Source organism: Coloeus monedula, assembly GCF_965178545.1.
Source record: "Coloeus monedula genome assembly, chromosome: 3".
Lineage (NCBI taxonomy): Eukaryota > Metazoa > Chordata > Aves > Passeriformes > Corvidae > Coloeus > Coloeus monedula.
The window spans coordinates 34,095,566-34,115,754 of NC_138783.1; the positions used below are offsets into that span (position 1 = coordinate 34,095,566).

Genomic DNA, 20,189 nt, shown 5'->3' on the forward strand with positions numbered 1-20,189 from the left:
TTAGGTATGTAAAGACCTACCTGCTTCCAGAAAAATACAGACTGGGCAAACGGAAGACCTCTGTCAAAAAGAAAACTTTTAATCCAATCTATAATGAAATACTGCGGGTATTTATCAAACTATTACTAGATATAATATACTGTATGTGTGATGTGTGAGGAGCCTCAACTTTTAGGCTCAGGTCTAGATTGCACTCAAAAGAGACATTAGCATGAGAGGGATTGCTCTGCAGAACTGGCTAAGTCCTTCCAGTGATAGGTTAACTCTCTGGTGATCTCTGGATTGAAATCACTGGTTGTTCTATACTTCTTGTAAACAAACACAAGCCATGTATGAGCTTAAATGACAGAAGTAAAAAGTAAACAGCTGGGGTTTATTGTGGTTTGTTTGTTTGCTTTCTGAAATGCCGAAGTGGGCAGTTATGGATGTATAAATTACCCAGACACTTTTTTTCTAATCTTATCACTTTCAGACACTGCACTGGTAAAAATTCAGCTTGTTTTAATTTTTTTTTTTCTTACTTCTTCCTGGCAGTATAAAATTGAGAAGGATCTCCTAAAGAATCAAAGCCTCAATATCTCTGTCTGGCACAATGATACCTTTGGGAGGAATAGCTTCCTTGGTGAAGTGGAGTTGGATTTAGGAGCTTGGGATTGGAATGATCCATCCAATAAGCAGATCAACTGGTTTCCTCTCAAGCCAAGGGTAGGTTGGCTGTTTTTCATTTTCTGCTGTGTAAGTGCAAAACCAAGACATTATTTAGGCTTGGTCTTGTGTGTTCTGTGAGTTTTGTGCTGATTATAATCATAAATACTTATGCACTGGAAAACAGAAATACAGTTCTGAGATGCCTTTTGGTCTAGCTAGCTAGTACAGCAGGAAAAACTTTCTCACAGTCTAAGGAGTAGGAACTTCAAGGTATTTCTCATTATGTCATATTGCTGCAACAGAAATCTGAAGGCACTTGTTAACCAAATATGGAGTAAACCTTCTGAAAATAGGGAGCAAGTGCAGCACCACTTTAATATCAGATGTTTGGTTTAATTTCTTTTTTCATTTCAGACTTCAGCAATAACTCTTAAACTAGAAAACAGAGGGGAGATGAAACTAGCCCTCCAGTATGTCCCACATCCAATTGGAGGTAAACATTGCTGCTTTCTTGGGTTTGTCAAGCCTTTGGGGGTTTTGTGTGGGGAGTTTTTTGTTTGTTTTGGTTGTTTTTTTTTAATTAAAAAACCCCCCTTGTTTAATGTTTTTCATTCACTTCAGACAGCTTCTTTCAACATAAAAGTAGATTTTCTGTTTTCTTTCTAAATTATTAAGTCACCCTGGTTGTGAATACAGTTAAGAACCCCAAAGATCATTTTGAGATATTTTTTTTGTTTTTAATGTTACTGATGAAGAAATTACCTCATTGTTACAATCTAAGATTTGTAATACAATCTGTATGTGTAACAAAATTCTGTTTTCTCAATAGTTTTAGAGATTATAAATCATTAGGTAGGTGCTGTGGTGTGCTAAACAATGACAACACACTGAATTTCAAGCAATACTGGATGTAGGAAGTAGCAGCAAGTATTTAGAATGCCAAAATTTATAGCAGTCTGATCAGTTTGGTTTAATCTTGTCTGGCAACAGATAATGGACCAATCTGAGAGAGAAGCCAGGTCAGGTCTTTAATCCAGACAGTCAGTCAGTCAGTAAGAATCAAATATACTAAGAGCATAAAGGAGCTTCTTTGAAAGTACAAGCAACAATAAATGCTAACATCACGTAGGCTGATGACAAGCGGATCTGTTTATCTAGGAGTCCTGGGAAGAGAAGACCAGTAGCATGTGTTCGCTTAGTTGTAACAGAAGAAAGGCCACTGTAGAAATGCAGACATGATGTGATCTTGCAGTACTTTGATGGGATGAAGATTTCAACTTCCAGAGTACAGAGAGCAATGTTGAATTAAGATGTGAGATAACAAGTCTAGGCTGAATATCACCTCCACAAATGGGCAAGAACTGTTGCATCAGAGAAAATACCTTTAAAAGGCATCTGCTTAAGCAGATGTTTTATTTTTACAGGAAGGAAGACTCTATCTACTGGTGAGGTCCACATCTGGGTGAAGGAATGCCATAACCTCCCTCTTCTGAGAGGCAATAGGCTCAACTCCTTTATTAAGTGGTAAGAATTGTGGTTGAAGTCATCAAACATGGAGGCCTAATAATGCACCATTGTGCTTTCTAATTGTATCTTCTTTTTCTACATTCATATTAAAAGAACACTGAATTGTTTTCTGATTCTCCTTTATTGTAGTGCAAATTATCCTGCATAGTTGACAACTTCCAGATGCTAAGTATGTACCACCAAGTAAAACTTACTGGGAGAGTTTCCTGTGTCATTACTACACTTTGGTTTTGTCTCTCAGTCATTTGGTGGAAGGACTAGTCAAACTGTTCTGGCTTTTATTCACATTTAAGCAAAGCATGTTTGTGTGAGAACATGGTTTAGCTTAGCACATTTTGGGAGGAGACAGAAGAGTGAAATATTTGAATACTGTGAATACATAGTTGTATTTCTTCCCCCTTCCTTTCCATCTACAGACTAAAAATGTGAAGAGATAAGAATAACAAGATGGCTGGGGAGATCTCTGGCAGCAACAAAATGTTTCAGTGTCATCAGTGATAGCACAGCAAATAAACTCACTTGTGCCTCTTCCCCACCTGGCTTGCCCTTCCATCCTCTGAAGCGTAAGGGTGGATACCTGCTGCCAGTATTTCCTGTAAGGGGCTGAGAATATGACCCTTCACCCCATCTCTGTAAAGCACCTTATCTTCAGTCATATTTTAATATACAAAGCACTGTGTTAATCAGGAGCTTTTGCCTTTTCAGTGGGTTTAATGCAGGCTGTGCTGTGTAAGTGCAAACTAACAGTGCTTTTCTCTCTGAAGTACCATTCTTCCAGACACCAGCAGAAAAAGTCGCCAGAAAACAAGGACAGTTGCAAAAACTACAAACCCAGTATTCAACCACACCATGGTCTACGATGGCTTTAGACCAGAAGATTTAAAAGAAGCCTGCATAGAACTCACAGTCTGGGATCACAACAAACTAGCAAACCACTTTTTGGGAGGCATCCGGATAGGCCTTGGAACAGGTACTGGACAATTACCACACTAATACTTAATTTACAAAGTAATCTTTCTTTCTTTTTTTTTTTTTCCCCTGCCCTTTTCCATTTCTTCTCTTCTCTTTCAAGTCTTTCTTTTCTGTTTACTGAAGTGTTTCACTCAGTAAGGCACCTATTCTTCAGAACAGATCCGGAGATGTAAATAATAATAGTGCTAGGAGGGTTAGGATGGCTGAAAAGAAGAAATATTAGAAATAAATCTTTGCCTGGCCATACATTGTACCTGGTACTGTTTCAAATACAAGAATATGCTATTCCTGCATTTGAAATCTGATAATGTTTTACAAACTTACTCATTCAAAAAAATACAGCAGAGGGTGAAAATAAAAGGATAGATCAGGAATGCAGGATAAGATTTGAAGATATTGAATAGGAAAAATTATAAATGCAAACAAGTTTTTAGCATAAGGGCACTATAAGGTGTGCAGATATAATAACAGGAAAAACATACAATTCTTCTATTTGTCCCTTTCATTCTGCTCTCTGATCTGAGGGGAGGATGTGTTTGGAGTCGTCTCAGGAAATACAATGTAAAAATTATTTTTCACAAATTAACTTCTTGCATGGTTCACCAGAATAACTTAAGTTACAAATTAGAACAGTGAATCTCAATTTGCATTTCAGTGCAAAATCAGTACCCTGTTTTATTGTTAAACCTTCTGAGATGTATGGGCAATTGACATCCTTTTCCTTGGGATTGTGGCAAAAAGCCCAAGGACAAAAAGGAAAAAGTCTGGAGAAATATGATGAAATTTGTGTGAAAATGTTGTTAATTGTATTTGACAGAGCAGGCAAATTTGATTGTCTGTGCTTAACTCTGCAGCATATTAAATAATTTTTCTCTTAAAACTGATATTTTTCTAGGCAAAAGCTATGGAACAAGAGTAGACTGGATGGATTCTACTTCAGATGAAACTGCCCTTTGGGAGAAGATGATGAACTCTCCAAACACCTGGATAGAAGATACACTACCTCTCAGGATGCTTATGGTTGCAAAATTGACAAAATAGGGGAGCTTTTTAATTGTTAGCGTCAAAAAGAAACCTTGGGAATGAAACTGAAAGTGTGGGGGTGGAACTTGGAAGAGGGACACAGTAGCTTTTTGACAGTTTCTTCTCTGTTACTCTTCTAGATTTCTGCTGTCAAATGTCACTTTGTATTTCAAATTAAACATCTGCTTGCAGATCATTATGTAAATTCAAGGGACTTTAAAATTTCTTAGTGACTGAAAACAACTTCAAGAAAGAAGGTGCTTACAGAACTCAGAGGTAGCTGTGATATCTGGATGACAGTGTTGTCTAACTGAAGCATTGCTGATCCCTTAAATGATACAAATAACCAGCAGAACTATAAGAACAAATCAACTGTTTCCGCGCATTGCTAGAATTGTTCATGAAGGCTTACTGATAAGACAGCAACATTAGTGTTAAAGCTCGTTAGTATGTGTTTGTATCCTCATTATGCCATGTTAGATCTCACCAGCACGGAATATGGGCATGAAGAATTTAGTGTTTTGAAAGTTCCTCTAGTTGCAATTGTACATTTCTAGGACATGAAAGTTGCATGATATGAAGTGGCACTGCCGATGTCCTATTCTACAAGGTGCAGAGGACTTAGTTCCAACGTACTGTAAAAAATCAGGGTTTGCTTTATATTTGTGTTCATCATCTTGCTAGCACACAATACTTCGTTTTAAGTGCTGAAGATGTAAAGATGAAACTTTTTTTTATTCTAGTGCTACTCTAAATGATCTAAATGTGCCAATTTTAGTGATGACAAGTATTTTGGGTATTTATTCTCCAAAGTGCATTTGTTTGTACCCGTATCCATTAGCTTGGGGTTTTTTTTGCAAGAAGTCAACTTACCTGTGCTTCAGCGCCACCGTTAGGAGTCTGATGGGACTGTGGTGGGCTTGGCTTAGTTTAGAGCCATAGGAAATAAAACTGGAGTTTGAAACTTGTAGAAATGCATGCTACCAGTAGATAAATACATAAAATTCAAAATATGTTCCTTTTGGTTTTTTTTAAAATAAAAGCAGCCTATTAAAACTAAATAGGAATTCTATGTTTATTAAATGCCAGTGGCTTACGTTAACCATTCAGCATGCAATGTAACAAAATGCAGACAGAAAACATTTTTGAAAGTAAGTGAACACTTATTTACTCCAGTTAAGTCTAAAAGCTGGTGGAATCTTTCACTTCAGTTAGAGTAGAGGGGAGAAGGGAGCTCTTCACAGCTCCAACTCAATTCCTTGATTTAATCATAGAAATTTAAATGCTACTTGGTATTTTATTATACACTATGAATGGAAAAAAAAGGAAAGATGCTATTCAACCTGCCAGGGAACCCACTTTCTCTCTCATCTACCAGTCCATCTGTGGAGTTTACAAATGTCAAAAGCAGTTTGCCAGTCTTTGATATCTTACTGCTTCAAGTGTTTCGTATGAGATCGGTAACTGTTACATCTTCCACTTTGCCAGACATATACAAAACACTTTTTGACTAGGGAACATGTGCACATGACACTTCAGAACAATGTATTTTTACCAAAATGGTACAGCTGCTGCTTTGATTCTACATTCTTGAAGCGCCACTGCTGAAAGGATGGTGATTCTGAAAAAGAAGAGGCACCTAATTTATTTGTATTCACTCCCTATAGGAATTAATTTTTCACCTGAAAACATAGGTTGCTGTGAACATGACCAACAGTTTCCCAGGATAAATGTTTTTGTTGCAATCATATCTCCTGTGAATATATTGCTCAAATATATTGCTAAGTCAAAACAGCTTTGGGTTCAATTTTAGGGATGGGTTCTTAAGGCTCCAGATTCGCAGGCAAGTGTCCTGTAATATGCTGTGTTCTCTACAAAATTTTAATACTTAAACTTCACTGCTTTCAAAAAAATAAAGTATTTGGTTTGTGACAGTGGCAATCTCCTTGTCTTCTCATCAAGGAGAACACATTCTGTATCTTGCTATTATTTTAACCCTCGTAGAGACTACACAGAATTTTTTTGGTATCTCAAAAGACACTGAGTACCATTACAGTAATAGAACAAACCTCAAATTTTGAAAAGCTACCTGAACATGAATGCAAGATTTACTTGGACATTGTACTTGTAATTAACTAGTTTGATTAACTAATGACACAGGAGTACTATGTACTCATCTAGGTTAATCAAGAAACTGAACCAAGTAACAAAAACTGTCTGTTAAGTACGAAAGTTCCTCCCCAGTTTTTAATACCTTTTATTTCATAGTGTGCAGAATTCCTAACTTCAGTAGTATGATAATATGCTGATAGAGAAATGTGAGTTGGGAAGCTGATTAAGACAAAAACTTTCAAGAAACTTGTTACTTTGCTCTCAAGTCAAAGGCAAAGCCTTTAGTCATCCATAACCAAAATTTTAAAGGTGCATAATTAGCTACTCATTAAAGGACAGTTTGATAAATTAACAGCTATGCTTTGTCATAAAGGTGAACTGGAATTGAGAATCAAAGCAGCCACACTCCTAGGATATCTTTATGTATATTCATTCTTGTCTGGAGAAACACAACAGTTCCTCTTTTCTCCTTCATGTTAAAAGTTCATCTTTGCTTTAGCCCATAATTTATTTTCTTTTAGTACATGTGTGTATATGCATGTATATGTGTGTGTATATCTTCCAAATGACACTATTTTCACTTGCTATAAACCAGGCTTCAAAGTCCCAGCTCTCCTTTTGTGCTCTGTGTTCAGAAACCTCCCATCTCTGCAAGTAAGGCTGCAAACCTTGAGCTGGTGCAGCAACTCCCATTGCTTTGATTTTACCCATTTTGAAATGCGTACTGTTCCCTCTTTCTCTTGTCTGCTTCATGTCTGTTACCCATAGCACTCTCTTATTTCTCCTTTGTATCCTTTTCCAGAGGATTCAGCAAAATCTGCACTGAGTTTTTTCTTCCAGTTGCATTTATTTTTCCCTTCCCTATCCTATCTGCCAGACTTTTATTAGCTGCTCAATAAAGTAATAAGTTGCTCAGGGCAAGGTGTATCTTTATTTTCCATGGACCTTCAGCGTGTTCTGAGGTCAGAGTCTGCTATTCTGATCTCCTCTGGCATGTGCAGGGCATAAGCCGAGAATGAGGAGTTCTTCAAGCTTGTGGAAATTCTCTTTCCTTTTCCAAATCTGCATTCTTTTGAGAGTGTCAGCAATGTTTGTTTGCTAAGAAACATTGCCAGCTCTTTCAGCCACCCTGGTGGGGCTGGACTGGCTCCAACCAGCTTGGATGAGGTCATGAGCTCTGGGATGACTGGATTCAGCATCTTACCTCTATGGAAACAGAACCTCACAATAGGAGAGACAACAAACAGAAAGGAGAAAGAAAACACCTGGTAAGAAAATAGTTTTCTCTTCTTAAGCCCTGCTCTTCATTTTATTTCCACTGGATGGCCTGAACCTTTCAGTCCTTCCCCCTCTGCTCCATCATTTGCAGAGGATCTAAGGTAGCAACAGCAGTGAGTGCAGGACAGCAGAGGTGGAGCTGGTGTCTGAACTGCAGTCGCTACTACACAGCTCTGAAATTCTTCATGCTCCACAGGTGTTTATTCATTTTTGTTGTACATTCTCTTTCATCCTTACTTTAAGCTGGCTCCTTCCCACATCCTATCTTTACCTCCAGTCAAAACTCAGGAATTCACAAAACCTGATTATCAGCATTCTGTTTCATGTCTGTTTCAGGTCTGCATCCAAATGAAAAACATGTAGATGAGCTGTAGGCTAATTTTTCAAATGTCTGGGTAGCATGCTTTGTGATTCAGCACTAACAATCATTTGCTGCATATGTAATATAAATGCTTTCCTTATTTTCACATGAAGAACCAGATTTTTAAAATTACATGCCTAAAATAATCCAGCAGATCAGTGTGAAAACTCAGATGAGGAACTGTTTCTTCAGGCACAGAGGCTTTGTATCACAGCGTATTCACTAATTATTAACATTGCATAGATCTTTTATTTGATTCATAAATCTCTAAGCATGGCATCAGGCTATTCAGTTATTTTTAACAAGCAATGTACTATCATAGAAATCTTGTAAATCAATTAGAAGTTTGACGTAACCCTCTGTGTTTTATTTTCAGTTACAATACAGAGCTGTAGGAGAAAATAAAGGCGGAGGAAAAGGATTGCGTAAGGAATTATTTACAGCTTTATCACTTACAAGCTTTTTACCTAAATATAATAGTAGTTCTTGTAGCTACAACAGCAGTGCCCTGAGAACGAATAATTAGCAAAGCTAGTCATCAGCAATTGAATAGGCTTGCATAAATACTAAGCCCACATTCTTTGCTTTTGCTCACGGAGTCTGGCATCCTTGAGTCTCAGTCTGCCTGACTGAACCAGAGGAGGGAGAGAGCAGCAGGCCTGTGAGGCTGCTGGCTGACATTGGTTTTGGGAGGCCCTGTTCACCCACATCAGTTTCTCTGGACTTCCAGCTTATGGCAGCAGTGTTGGCCACACAACCACTGGGCACTGTTTAATTATGCTGAGTGTCACTAACAGAAGCAGCCACTATACAATTTTGTCTTGTCTTTGCATGAGACAGGCTTCATGGCTCAGGAGACAGGAGCAGGGATGACCAACTCCACAGGTGATCTAGAGACAGGCAAAGACATGGAAGATCTGACAAAAGGCCTGGAGGAACTCTGTGAGAGCTCTAAGGAGAGGAGTGAGGAGGCACTGCTGCTTTCACACCTAGAACAGCATCATCATCATCATCTTATCTCTATGCTGAAGAAGAAAGAGGATGACACACATGAACGCTGCAGAGACTTCGAGCAGCTCAATATGGAGCTGGAGAAACTGAGGGCAGAGGATGCTGTGAAAATTAAAACCCAGACCCAGCGTATTCAGAATTTGGAGGAGCGCTTCATGGATCTGGCCAAAAACCATGAAAAGATGATCCAGTTCAAAAATGAACACAAGAAACGGCACATGAAGCTGTGGGAGGAGAACAGGCACCTGTGGCAAGACAGGGAAGCACTCTTCAGCCAGGCTGTGAGGGAGAAGGAAGATGAAGTGCTCCGGCTGGCTGCCCAGGCCAGGAAGCTCTCGCAGCAGTTATGCTCTTTGCAGGAGAAATATGCTTATGAGAGTCACAGAGCCCAGGAGCGAGAGAAGGAGCTGCTGGAAGCTCAGAGCCAGCAAGCAGGTGCCTATGCCCGGGAGGTGGATTCACTAAAGAAGCAGCTTCAACTCCTACAGGAGAGGAACCAACAAGCTGCTGCAAGGGCTGAGCAGGCAGAAAGTCAGCAGAGGGCTCAGGGCAGCGAGCTGCAAACCAAGCTGGAGAGGGCACATGAAGAGAAAGAGCAGCTACTGAACCTGGCTATGGAGAGGGGCAAAGCTCTGCAAGATAAAGAACAGGTGATCCAGAAGCTGGAGGAGAAGCTAGAGACTGTGGAAGAAGCCATGAAGAGAGCAGGAAGGTGCCTCAAAAAAGATGCAGCAGCAGTTGACAAAGATCTGAAGGTTCGAGAGCTCCAAGGACAGCTAGAATGCAGCAAGCAGGCATACAATGACCTCCTGCTGTGGTTCGATGCTTACGGAAAGCACAGTATGGGTTTGCTGACCAAAGAGAGAGCTCCGAATGTCAAACTCCGTCAATTTGTTGCATAACTGCAGTTTGCTCCCCTCACTACAGGTGCCTCTATGGTAACATACCACTGCATTTTGTTCCTTTCCATGGGATCATCATTTCTTTAGACAGTCCTGGCCAGCTTAAACCCTACTCCAAGGACGGTTCTGTAGCCTTTTTGTCATTACACTTTCATGAAAGTAAATCAATACACTCTTAAATCTGAACTTGGATCATTGAACCAGTCAAACCCGTGACATGAATGATTAGGGTGGAAAACATAAAATATGAATTTGATTTATTTAGTGCTAACCTCTGCTGAATCATAGGTTTTCATTTTCTTATTGTTAAAACCACTTTATTTTTCAAGATGGCCACAAGCTCAAACCCTTAGCCTTTTGTATTTGATTCCACTTTGAAGTTCAACAGAGGCTGGGCATGTTAAGAGGCTCTGAGGCTCCAAGAAAGAAATCTTACCTTGCAATGTCACTGCAATTCTCTAAATTCAGGAACTTAACAGGTAATCCAATAGTATCATACAACAACTGATGCTCAAGCAAAATACTGTTTATAGTTTTCTAGCAGTCTTACAGATTTCTGCAGTCATTTAAACCTTATTTAAGGCCATAGCATTACTTATATCCCCATTCAGCTCAGAATAAATTGTCAAGTCTTTTGGGTGATTTTAATAATATTTGGAACAGGATGATGTTCTGGATGTTCCACCAGGGTTTTTTTCTTGTTTTAAGTTGTTTTCTGCAGAGAAATATTAGTGATACACTCTTCCATTTTGTGCATGTCAGGCAGTTTTTGACAAAAAGAAAAATCTTTCCTGTCAGCACTGTGGGATACAGAGACCTTCCACTCTCTCTTGCCTGTCTCCTAGGCAAGAAGGAAATTTTTTTGCTGAGTTTCACCTCCTGCTGTTTAAGTCTCCAACAAGAAAAACCCCAATAAAACAACCACCATGATGATCCAAACAGCATTCCCCACCTGGGCTGTAGGCAGCTGCCTCCAGAGTACCCCAAGTTCTTTGCCACATGCATATGCCTTGGGATGACTCAAGAATTTGGATAACGGATCGAGTATCTCTTGGTTCTGAGCATGTACAAGCCACAGCACGGTGCCAAACTTGGTATCTGCAGAGCTCATTTACAGAAATGACTGTAAGCAGCAGGTCTGGAGGCCAGTGACCAGTTCATCTCAAGGACTGGCTTGACCATATGTGGCTTCTGGCTCTCACACAGGTTTCCCAGAGGAGCTGTGGATGCACCTCATCCCTGGAAGTGTTCAGTGTGAGGTTGATGGGGCTCTGAGCAACCTGGTCTAGTGAAAGGTTTACCTGCTCAAGGCAGGGGGGTTGGAACTAGGTGATTTTTATGGTCCCTTTCAACCCAAACCATTCTCTGATTCCGTGATTCTGACTCTACATAAGCAGCAGCTGCCAGCAGCCTTGTCTTCTGAACTTCTCTGGACTGTCCTTGAGCCCACGCAAAGCCAGGTGAGAAGTATTGCTCTGCTATCTGCTGTGTGATGAACCACAGCATTTCTTCTGATCCTGGCTCCTCCAAGTGTCATTACATATGTGTTTTATGGACCACATTCTCCTACCTTTTAACCATACTGCCATACTCTGACATGCACAGCCCACATGCACATTTAGTTAATCTCAATGCTGGCAGCTACAGTGTAAATGCCAGCTGACTCACATTACACACTATGCCCTTAGTCTGAGGAAGGAATAGAGCTGACTGCTCTGCTTGAATTAGTCCATAGGCAATGAGGAGCACCTGTATCCCTCTGATCACTGTAAGAGACCCTGGAACCAGGTGTCTAAGCGCTCTAAATCTAGGCAGAGGACACCCACTCACTGTGTGACAGAACAGCCCCACAAGCCTCTGGCCCAGCCACAGGGTCTGGTGGGAAAGACCCCAAATTCTGCACTCCTCAGGGACATCCCCCTTCCCACCCCTTGGCAATGTCTTTATGTGAGAGATCTTCACCCCTACTCCCTCACACGTACCCCTGTCACCAGCCCCATTTCTTCCTTCACCCCCCCATCACACACACCCACCCCTCCTGTACACCCACATTTCCTACACACCTCTCATCACCCCAACCACACACGTCTCCCCTCACACCCCCACCCTCCCACACCAGTCACCCTGCTGTCCACAAAAATCCTATTTGTTACCTGGTGTACAACAAGCCAATAATTACACATGTGAGAGAGACGTTGATTATTTATTTCAGAGTTGCACAAACCTGCATGCTTGGTGGTATTCCACAAATCAAACAAACCAATTATCAAAACATTTTACTATTTATACATTTTCGCAAACAAGGGAATTGGTGTTACAAGCTACAAGTTACCTGGTTCACTCATTAATTAGTATTCTATCGGTTAATGATTCACTTGCCTCTCATGCTAAGTAGTCTGCATGCTCAATCTTTCTCTTTTTTGGGGTGGGTGGTCTGTGAGTTGGTGGTTGGGATCTCCCCCTGCTGGAATTCTATTTTACCCAGTCAGAGCTGATTTAACACAGTTCCCGAGTTGGGTTTATTAGTTTCTCCCTTATCTTGGGAGTTCTGCCAGATGTCCTTGTGGCCTGTAAATTCTGCATTCTTTGTGTCCACTATCAGTGGTACATCCTTCTTCCCAAGCTATGTCAACCTCCCCCTAGGTCTGAGATCACTGAAACATGTGGAACCCTAAACCTTAACAAGACAATTCTACTGACAATTAATTTGTCTAACACCTGGAGATCCCTTAGAGCTTGTTGGCTGCTCTCTGTTTCACGGATTAAATCTCCCTTCTCGTTGATTAGGCTTGAAAACATACAAAGATCAAACGACATCTTCTCCGAAGAAAATGTTTACATATTCCGCATTCGGTAACAGTTCCCCCTTCCCACATTCCCAGACGCCGCTTTCCCGCGCGCGGGCGCAGTCGAGAGGCGCTTCCACCCTCCTGCCCCCCCCGCACCGCTTCCCGACAGGCCCCGCGGCGGGAGCGCCGGGCCGCAGCCTCGCGCCGCCCGCTCCCCTCCTGCTCCGTCCCGTCCCGCCGGGCCCTTCTGCCGCTGTCGCCATGCGCCACAGCCTCACGCAGCTGCTGGCGGCCTCGGCCGGCGGGGCCAGCCCCTCGGGCGCCGTCTGGCCGCTGGCCGGAGCGGGACAGGCCCCGAGAGGGCGGGATGGCGGCGGGGAAGGGGACCCGGGCCCCGCGCGGCCCAAACCGCAGCCGCCGCCGCGGCGGGAGCCCCCGGGCGCCTCGGAGCCCCGGCGGCAGGAGAAGGAGGCCGAGGCACCCGGCAGCCCGCTGGAAGTGTGGGAGCAAGAGGACTGGTTCCCGGGGCTGGAGCTGGGAGACCTGCTGGAGGCAGCCCGGCCGGACTGGGACCTGGACGCGGAGCTGAGCGGCTGCTTCTGTGGGGACCCGGAACCGCTGCCCGCGCCGGGCCAGGGCCCGCGGCCGGCGGCGCCCGGGAGGAGGAGCGGCGGGGCCGGGAGTCGGCTGAAGGCGGCGGCGGCGGCGCGATTGAACCGGCTGAAGAAGAAGCAGTATGTGCTGGGGCTGGAAAGTCGCCTGCAGGGCCTGGCTGCCGAGAACCGGCAGCTGCGGGACCGCAACCGTGGCCTGAGCCGCCGCCTGCGAGAGCTGGAGCGGGAGAGCAGCTACCTGCGGGCTGTGCTGGCGAACCAGAGCGCGCTGGGGCAGCTCTTGAGCCGCCTGGCCGGGACCCGCGCCGGCGGGCTACAGCTCAGCACCAGCCTCTTCAGGGACACGGGCAGCCCCCGCCACCAGCACCTCCAGCCCGCCGGCGAGAGCAGCGACCACGACTACGCCCTGCCCAGCTCCCGGCCCCGCGGCCTGGAGGAGGCGGCGGTGGTGACTGAGACGGAGGAGGAGTGGGCGGCCCCCGGCGGGATCTGCCTGCACGTGGACCGGGATCAGGTGTCGGTGGAGTTCTGCTCCATCTGTGCTCGGCGGGCAGCGGCCTCCTTCAAAATGTAGGGTCAAGTACCTGCTGCAAGTACTCGTGGGGTTCTCACCCCTAAGGGCCTCGCGTCGCGGCGGAGGAAGCAGGCGATGGTGCGGAGGAAAAGAATCCATACAGTGGTGATGGGGTGGTATTGGGGAGATGCAAAGGAGGGGAACCTGGCGCTTACTTAAGTGGCCAGGGTTAACAAAAAAATTCTCTCGAACGGCACGTTGGGAGCCAGACGGTGGCCTTGGTTCAAGGTCCTGTAAATCTGGCGTGTGGACGGTAGTGGTGTGAGCCTGTTTGGCGATGGGAGTCGCGCAGAGCTGTGTGCAGCAGTGCGACAGTGGTCGTGCAGACTGACACGCGCGTGGTGCACACGCGGAGGTGCCGCCAGAGCCCGTTCGCAGCACTTGGGTGAAAAGATCATGCCGACCTGATGCATGAAGGTGTGCTCGGCTCCACTTCGCAGTAAAGATAATGCTGACTACCCGGTCTTGAGTCAGATAATGTCTAGCCTGCTTATCCTGAGGAGCCGAAAATGCTTGCTTAGAAAACCAAACACAAACTCCATTATGACATCGTCACTGGACAGACTTAAGAAAATAGTAATGATCGGCAAAAGAAAGCATGCATATAAAATTGTACTGCATCTCAGTTATACATTACTATTAAAACCTCTCTGACAGTTTCTCTTTTAGGTGGTTGCCCTGCCAGGCTCCGTTGTGTAGGGGTTAAAGAACAGTCGTTTTCCACCTCGCAACCTGGTAAGGATCAATATATTCCCATAATGTGGTATCAGACAGCTTGCTTTGCTTATCCCAGTCTCTTGTAAATGACTGGTTCAGAAAATTATTTCTCTGGTCCTTGGCCTACTCTGCCAAAATGTTTCTAGCTCTGGATGACAACTAATAGCAGAGGTTACAATCACATCATTCTCATTAGCTGTTTTCCTCTTTTCGTTTTTGTAACAAATACACTGGCTACATAGTAGCTACATAGCAGCCAATGCAGGAGATCGTTTTGAATTTAAAAAAAAAATGCTAATACCACTTGAAATAGAAATTTCCTATTAAACCGCATATCTGATGAGCTGAAAAGGGAAAATATGCTAATAAGGGGGACGTGACATTTATAGCCTTTTAATACAGGGGACTGTCCCAAAAGTCTTAAGTAAATTGCTTTTTGAATGAAAAAAAGGAATTCGTGACCTGTTGGTTTAAAATGCTGTGTAGTGTTAGGGATGCACAGTATTTTTCAAAAGCCCTTCTCTAGCTTGCTCTAATTCATGATGCAGTTTGACCTGATGAAACAGAACCTGAGCACTGGTTAAATCTCTACAGAGGAGTCCTCACATAGAGGAGTCACTCTTGCACGGACCTCTAACGAGAGTTAGGTTTGAAGAATCAGTACATCCAAGTAACTCATTACCTTCCCATAAGCAAATCTCTGTGCCCATGCACACTGAAGTTCCTATGTTACTTCAGAGTAGCTTTAAATTTTAAAAATATTGCATGTATACGCATGTGCTTAATTCTACTGTAGAGTTCTTAATTTAGCCTCTTAGAGTATCCAGAAATCTATAACCTGATATAATTAGGCACAGTTTGGAGATGAGCAAATATGTATCTTGAGGCTAATGATTTGAAATATGCTCCATAATTGCTCCTGAGATAGGAGGAAAAATAGTTTGACAAACAGTGTGTGTTTTCTTGTACTAGTCAGTGTTTCTCCCAATCACAGAAGATGAGTGGGTTCTTTTTTCAGTTGTATTATAATGTTTAAGTTGTTTAAATGTATGTCAGTTGGGGGAAGAAGGATTGTGAAAATGATAATATGTAAAGTGAGGTTTCACAAAGAATACTTTCTAAAACAGTTTCATTTATTAATTTCTTAAAAAAAAAAAGATGCTATTTAGTGTTTCTGAAGTCTTGTGTCTTAAAGCCTTAAATTTTGTGTTTAAGGCTAAGTAGGTGAAAGCATTTTCTACCAGTCATTTGCTTTATTGGTGCTAGACCCTGTCACGTGTTCATCATGAGTTTGATTTTTCTTTGTGAAACATCACTGTGTGATAAAGTATATGTGTATTTAGCATCCTTGTTTTTCTTTATGCTAAAGTGGATTCAGCTGTGTTGGGGCAGAAGAGACGGGACCAGCTGCTGGCCACATTTCCTGCTTTATTTTAAAAGGTAGTATAAGAAATGAGAATAAAGAGGTAACAGGGCTTTTGCTGTCTTTGGTTAAAAAAGAAAAAAAGTTGAATGCTGGGATTATTTACTGTTATCCAAGATGATTTTTTTTTACAAGGCAATATTCTATATCAAACAGGTTTTACTCCACTGTATGCAGAATTCCATCTGTTCAGGGGATATTGCCAGCACAAAAGAGACTTAGTGGGATATATGTGACCTTACACCTCTGTGGTGGCATCAACAGGGCTGTTCAGTTTCAGTCTTAACTTGGGTAACTCTGCTTAACTGATGGGTTATACCAGCGCACAGGCGTCAGAGTTAACCACCAGGACCTGCACTGACTGATATGCAAAATGGAAATAATTTAGATTTAACCTAATCTCAACCTGCCTAGCTCAGATTTCATGAGCGTGCTTTATTTTGCAGTTCAACGTGCTTGAGAAAAAGAGAAACACTAATGTAGCGATTATGGGATGTTCCAGTGGCATTTTTATGGTTACTTCAGTGTAGGAGTGTTTTTTAAGTTAATTTAAATATGCATTTTTTCTTGTCGAATCACTGCTGAATGGCAGGGTCAGGGACAGTTCTTCTGGCCTCTGCTGTGAACCTGCACAATGCTCTGTCGTGACACGACCTGTGGCTGTGTCTGAGAGCAGCTGATTTTCTGACATGCAAAATGATGTATTGTGGTACAAGAGCAAGGTCAAGTCCCAAGAAAGTCAGTGGCTGCAGGCATTTCTAGTGCCTACTGAATCATATTTAAACCAAATAGAGGGGAGGAAGTTATTTGAAACTCTAACCGACTGTACTATCTGTATGGTGTATTATTAATGTAGCTTTTTGAAGTGAAAGCCTTGAAAATGACATAACTTAATACTTGAAAATATATTGTAAATGTTTCTTTGTAATTATGTGCCATTCAGATAAGAATACAATATCATAATAAAATCAGACTTGTTGATCTTTCAGTTTATGGGCTCAAATGTTTTTTCAACTTTTTCTGCTCATTAATATCTTGGTTCATTAAACAAAATGGGAAAACGGGAAAATGCTGTTGCTGCTATCTCTGGGTCATCAACTGGAAAACAAGAGAAAATGGATCAGGGTATGCAGGAGAAATGTTCTTGCTCATCTGTCTTTAAAGGTAATTTTGTGGTGAGGAAAACATGAAGGTGTTATTCCTTGAAACTTCTGAGAATCAGCACTTCTTGTATTTCACAGTTGTTCTTAATTTTTTATTAATATGGATACGTTTGATTAATATACCATGGAGGAGTAAAATACTTACATAAACCCTTCTGTGGTCTACTGGCATTTTCCTCCTTTCTGTTCTATTTTTAGGCTCTGAAGTTTCATGACTGGTTAATTACATGCTGAATTTTTATCTTTGATCAAATTGTTATTTCCACACTAAACACTGGAGTGAGTGTTAAAAACAAAAGGCTTGACAGTGCTGAAGGGACAACATTTCAATGCTCTGCAGTGAGCCATGTACTGTATGTTTAAACTTCTGTTCGTCTTAAATGCTTTATTTGTAGAGGACAGTTTAAAATAGCACGAGGGGATTCTTTCTAGCTTTCTAGCACGAGGGGATTCTAGTTAAAGTGGTCTGCAGCTTGATAAGAAGGAACTTTTCACAAAATCCCTGCATAAAAATATAAAAACATACTGGCATGCTCTGCCTTTTTGGCCTCTAGTTGTAGGAAATACTCTCTTCAGCACTGAAACTTGTGTTTGGTAAATTGTACATACCACAGAACCAAGTGCTGCCAGTGTTCAGCTGCACAGCTATGTTAGCTGCGTTTACCATTTTTTTCCCACAGAGTCACTTGAAGACTATTTAGCATTTAAATAAGAAAGAATTTCATGCTCAGTTCTCCTTTAGTCCTTTGGAATTCGATTCTGGTGCTGTGATTCGTGGTGGCATTCTAAATTAACTTCTCTTTCCTCTGAAGAGCTTTCAGCACCTGAGAGTTAAAAACAGATCGGTGCTTCTGTAATCTGTAGCTGCCTGGAGAGATGATATCAAAGGAAATGCAGGGAACCATGTTCCAACACTTGGCATCTCTTGGTACTTCCAGATAATCAGATTTCTCATGCCATTTGTCAAAATTGTAATCTGTTTTCCCTGTGAAACACAGGGATCTTTGGCAAAACACAAAGGCCTTTTGTATTTACTGATTTTTCAAATGCTGTGTTTTCTAGAGTTTGTAGTTAAGGAGGTTTTCTGCTGGAATCAGCAATATTCTGGTTATAGGGCTGTATTGCCTATTAGTTACACTGTAAAATGCGTGAAGGATATGTTAGGTATGGGAGCTGTTCAAATGGACTCTGTTCAAAGAACACCTTGTGCAAAAATTGCACATTACCAGCTGCTGATTCTACAGTTTTCCACCCAGTTTAAGTGGATATGCAGATGTGAAGAAATAACTGCCTGTGCTCATTAGCAGGAGGATGCCAAGAGCAGGACTCGCACATGTACCAGGAGGATGAGGGTGTCATTTGCAGGAGCCATAGAATAGATTGTAATGTTGAGACAGCATTTAAAATGGAACATCTAGAAGATAAAAGTGGTGCTTTTTCAGTATGTCTGTTGGCTCTTATCTGTAGCCATTCTTTGCATTCTTTTAGCAGTAGTTCAGACTTGGAGTAGCCTAAAGCCCTTTCTCTGGGATATGTGTAGCCTGTGCCTGGCTTGTTTCTACTACAATGGTGGAAGAAAGGATCCAACTAAAACCTGGTCTCACTCAGTGTTTGTGGGGAATTTATTACAGTTGTCAGAGGCCAAGGACTGGTAAAAGTTCCTCCTTTTACTTCTTGGGGGTTGTAGGAAGTAGGTTGTACCCTGTGTATGAAACAGGGAACGGAAGGAGTGTTCCCAGATTCCTGTGCAGACACTCCTCCACACGCATGCATGCTAGAACTGGGCTAGTATCTTGCTGTCCTGTGGAATTCTGAAACAACTTCAGACTTTAATTCTGAGAACACTTTTCCCTCTCAGTAGTTTAAGGAGAAGTACAGAGGGTGTAACTGAAAAGTTTCTTGGTTCATAATATCCCACCTCTCCAGTCTCAGGAGTGTTCAGTTGACCTTTGATGTGACTAGTGCTGAACACGTAAAATACATGTTTGCTCTTTGTGTGTTCATCAGTGATGCTGGAAACAACTATCAGTCTTTGCAGCTTCCTAAAAATGTTGAGGAATGTAACTTTTTTTTAATATAGAATCTTCACCTTTCACTTTAAGAAATTAGTATCTAAAAGGATGTGGTTTGTCCAGCTCAGACCATAACGTGCATTTTGGTGACTGAGGATAATTATCACTTCAATTTATACCAAAATGAAAGTAGTACATGGAAGATAAGATCCTTTTGAATCTCACCCTTTAAAAAGCACTGCAATCTGTTTACAGTATTTTAACTATGTTAAACACTTACAATAATCACTGAGCCAGTCATTGTCATTCTTCAAGATACTATTGCACAATAACACCTTTATTTTATGTTTTTATTACCACAGGTAAGTGGTTCTGTTGGTTAAAGTCTGATGGCTTCCGGAGATAAGACAATTCACTGTCATGTAAAATACTTGCTCCATGAGAATCTCCAGTCAGGGTGATGAAGGTAAGGCCAAGCTGTTTGGGTGCAGACCAGGATGGGAACACCATGTGACACAGCAATACTTTGAGGAACTATTGCTGTGTCACATGGTGTTCCCATGCTTTCCCAAGGAAAACTAAATGATCTCTACCTAACAACAACAGGGAGTCTGTATTGCTGCTTCCCTGTACAAATCAGGCTGCTACTCCTGGCTATGGAGAAAGAATATGTGATCTTCCTACTGTAACAACCCATTTTTAAGGAAAAAGTAAATAAAGAGGATGAAACTCCTTCAATGTATTTTTCATCAGCGTTACAGCATAAATTTTAACTCCCTTCAACTAAATTCAAATTTAGTTGAATTTTTCAACTAAAAATTCAATGCTGAATTTTTAATTCTCATTAATAAATATTTCCACGTGCATCTCAGGGCATGCTACAACTATACTGAAGTGTATGTGACTGCTGACCAGTAACTGTTCAGCTTTTACAGTTACAGAATCATTTAGGTTGGAAAAGATCCCCAGGATCATCAAGTCCAACCTTTGATTCATCACCAAATTCTCAACTAGACCGTGGCACCAAGTGCCACATCCAGCAGTTTCTTGAACACCTCCAAGG

The 20,189-nt window shown here is 42.0% G+C and overlaps 3 protein-coding genes across 8 annotated transcripts in view; all 3 read left to right on the forward strand.

Moving 5' to 3' along the window:
• The window catches only part of SYTL2 (synaptotagmin like 2), a 57,080-nt gene extending 52,006 nt beyond the window's left edge, over positions 1-5,074 (forward strand). For all 4 annotated transcript variants that reach the window (XM_082277553.1, XM_082277554.1, XM_082277555.1 and 1 more), the window contains 6 exons: positions 5-107; positions 535-705; positions 1,063-1,141; positions 2,073-2,172; positions 2,940-3,145; positions 4,043-5,074. In XM_082277553.1, coding sequence (XP_082133679.1) covers positions 5-107; positions 535-705; positions 1,063-1,141; positions 2,073-2,172; positions 2,940-3,145; positions 4,043-4,188 — 805 coding nt within the window. In that variant the 3' untranslated portion in view covers positions 4,189-5,074. The remainder of the gene's footprint in view (positions 1-4; positions 108-534; positions 706-1,062; positions 1,142-2,072; positions 2,173-2,939; positions 3,146-4,042) is intronic.
• Positions 5,075-8,790: 3,716 nt separating this feature from the next.
• CCDC89 (coiled-coil domain containing 89) lies at positions 8,791-9,834 on the forward strand (the record flags this gene model as incomplete). Its single annotated transcript, XM_082277803.1, has 1 exon — positions 8,791-9,834. One exon carries the CDS (start codon positions 8,791-8,793, stop codon positions 9,832-9,834), a length of 1,044 nt encoding a protein of 347 aa, XP_082133929.1.
• A 2,980-nt stretch (positions 9,835-12,814) lies between these two features.
• On the forward strand, positions 12,815-16,894 carry CREBZF (CREB/ATF bZIP transcription factor). Of its 3 annotated transcripts, none has more exons than XM_082278755.1 (2): positions 12,815-15,968; positions 16,108-16,894. In XM_082278755.1, the coding sequence occupies exon 1, from the start codon at positions 12,885-12,887 to the stop codon at positions 13,809-13,811; it is 927 nt and encodes a 308-aa protein (XP_082134881.1). In that variant the 5' UTR covers positions 12,815-12,884; the 3' UTR covers positions 13,812-15,968; positions 16,108-16,894. The 3 variants fall into 3 exon arrangements, with proteins under 3 accessions (XP_082134881.1, XP_082134879.1, XP_082134880.1); XM_082278753.1 differs by having other exon boundaries at positions 12,815-14,546; positions 15,898-16,894; XM_082278754.1 differs by having other exon boundaries at positions 12,815-13,889; positions 14,469-16,894.
• The last annotated feature ends 3,295 nt before the right edge of the window (positions 16,895-20,189 follow it).

Coding starts and splice junctions, on each gene's coding strand:
- CREBZF (XM_082278755.1), top strand. CDS start 12,885: ATGCGCCACAGCCTCACGCAGCTGCTGGCGGCCTCGGCCGGCGGGGCC.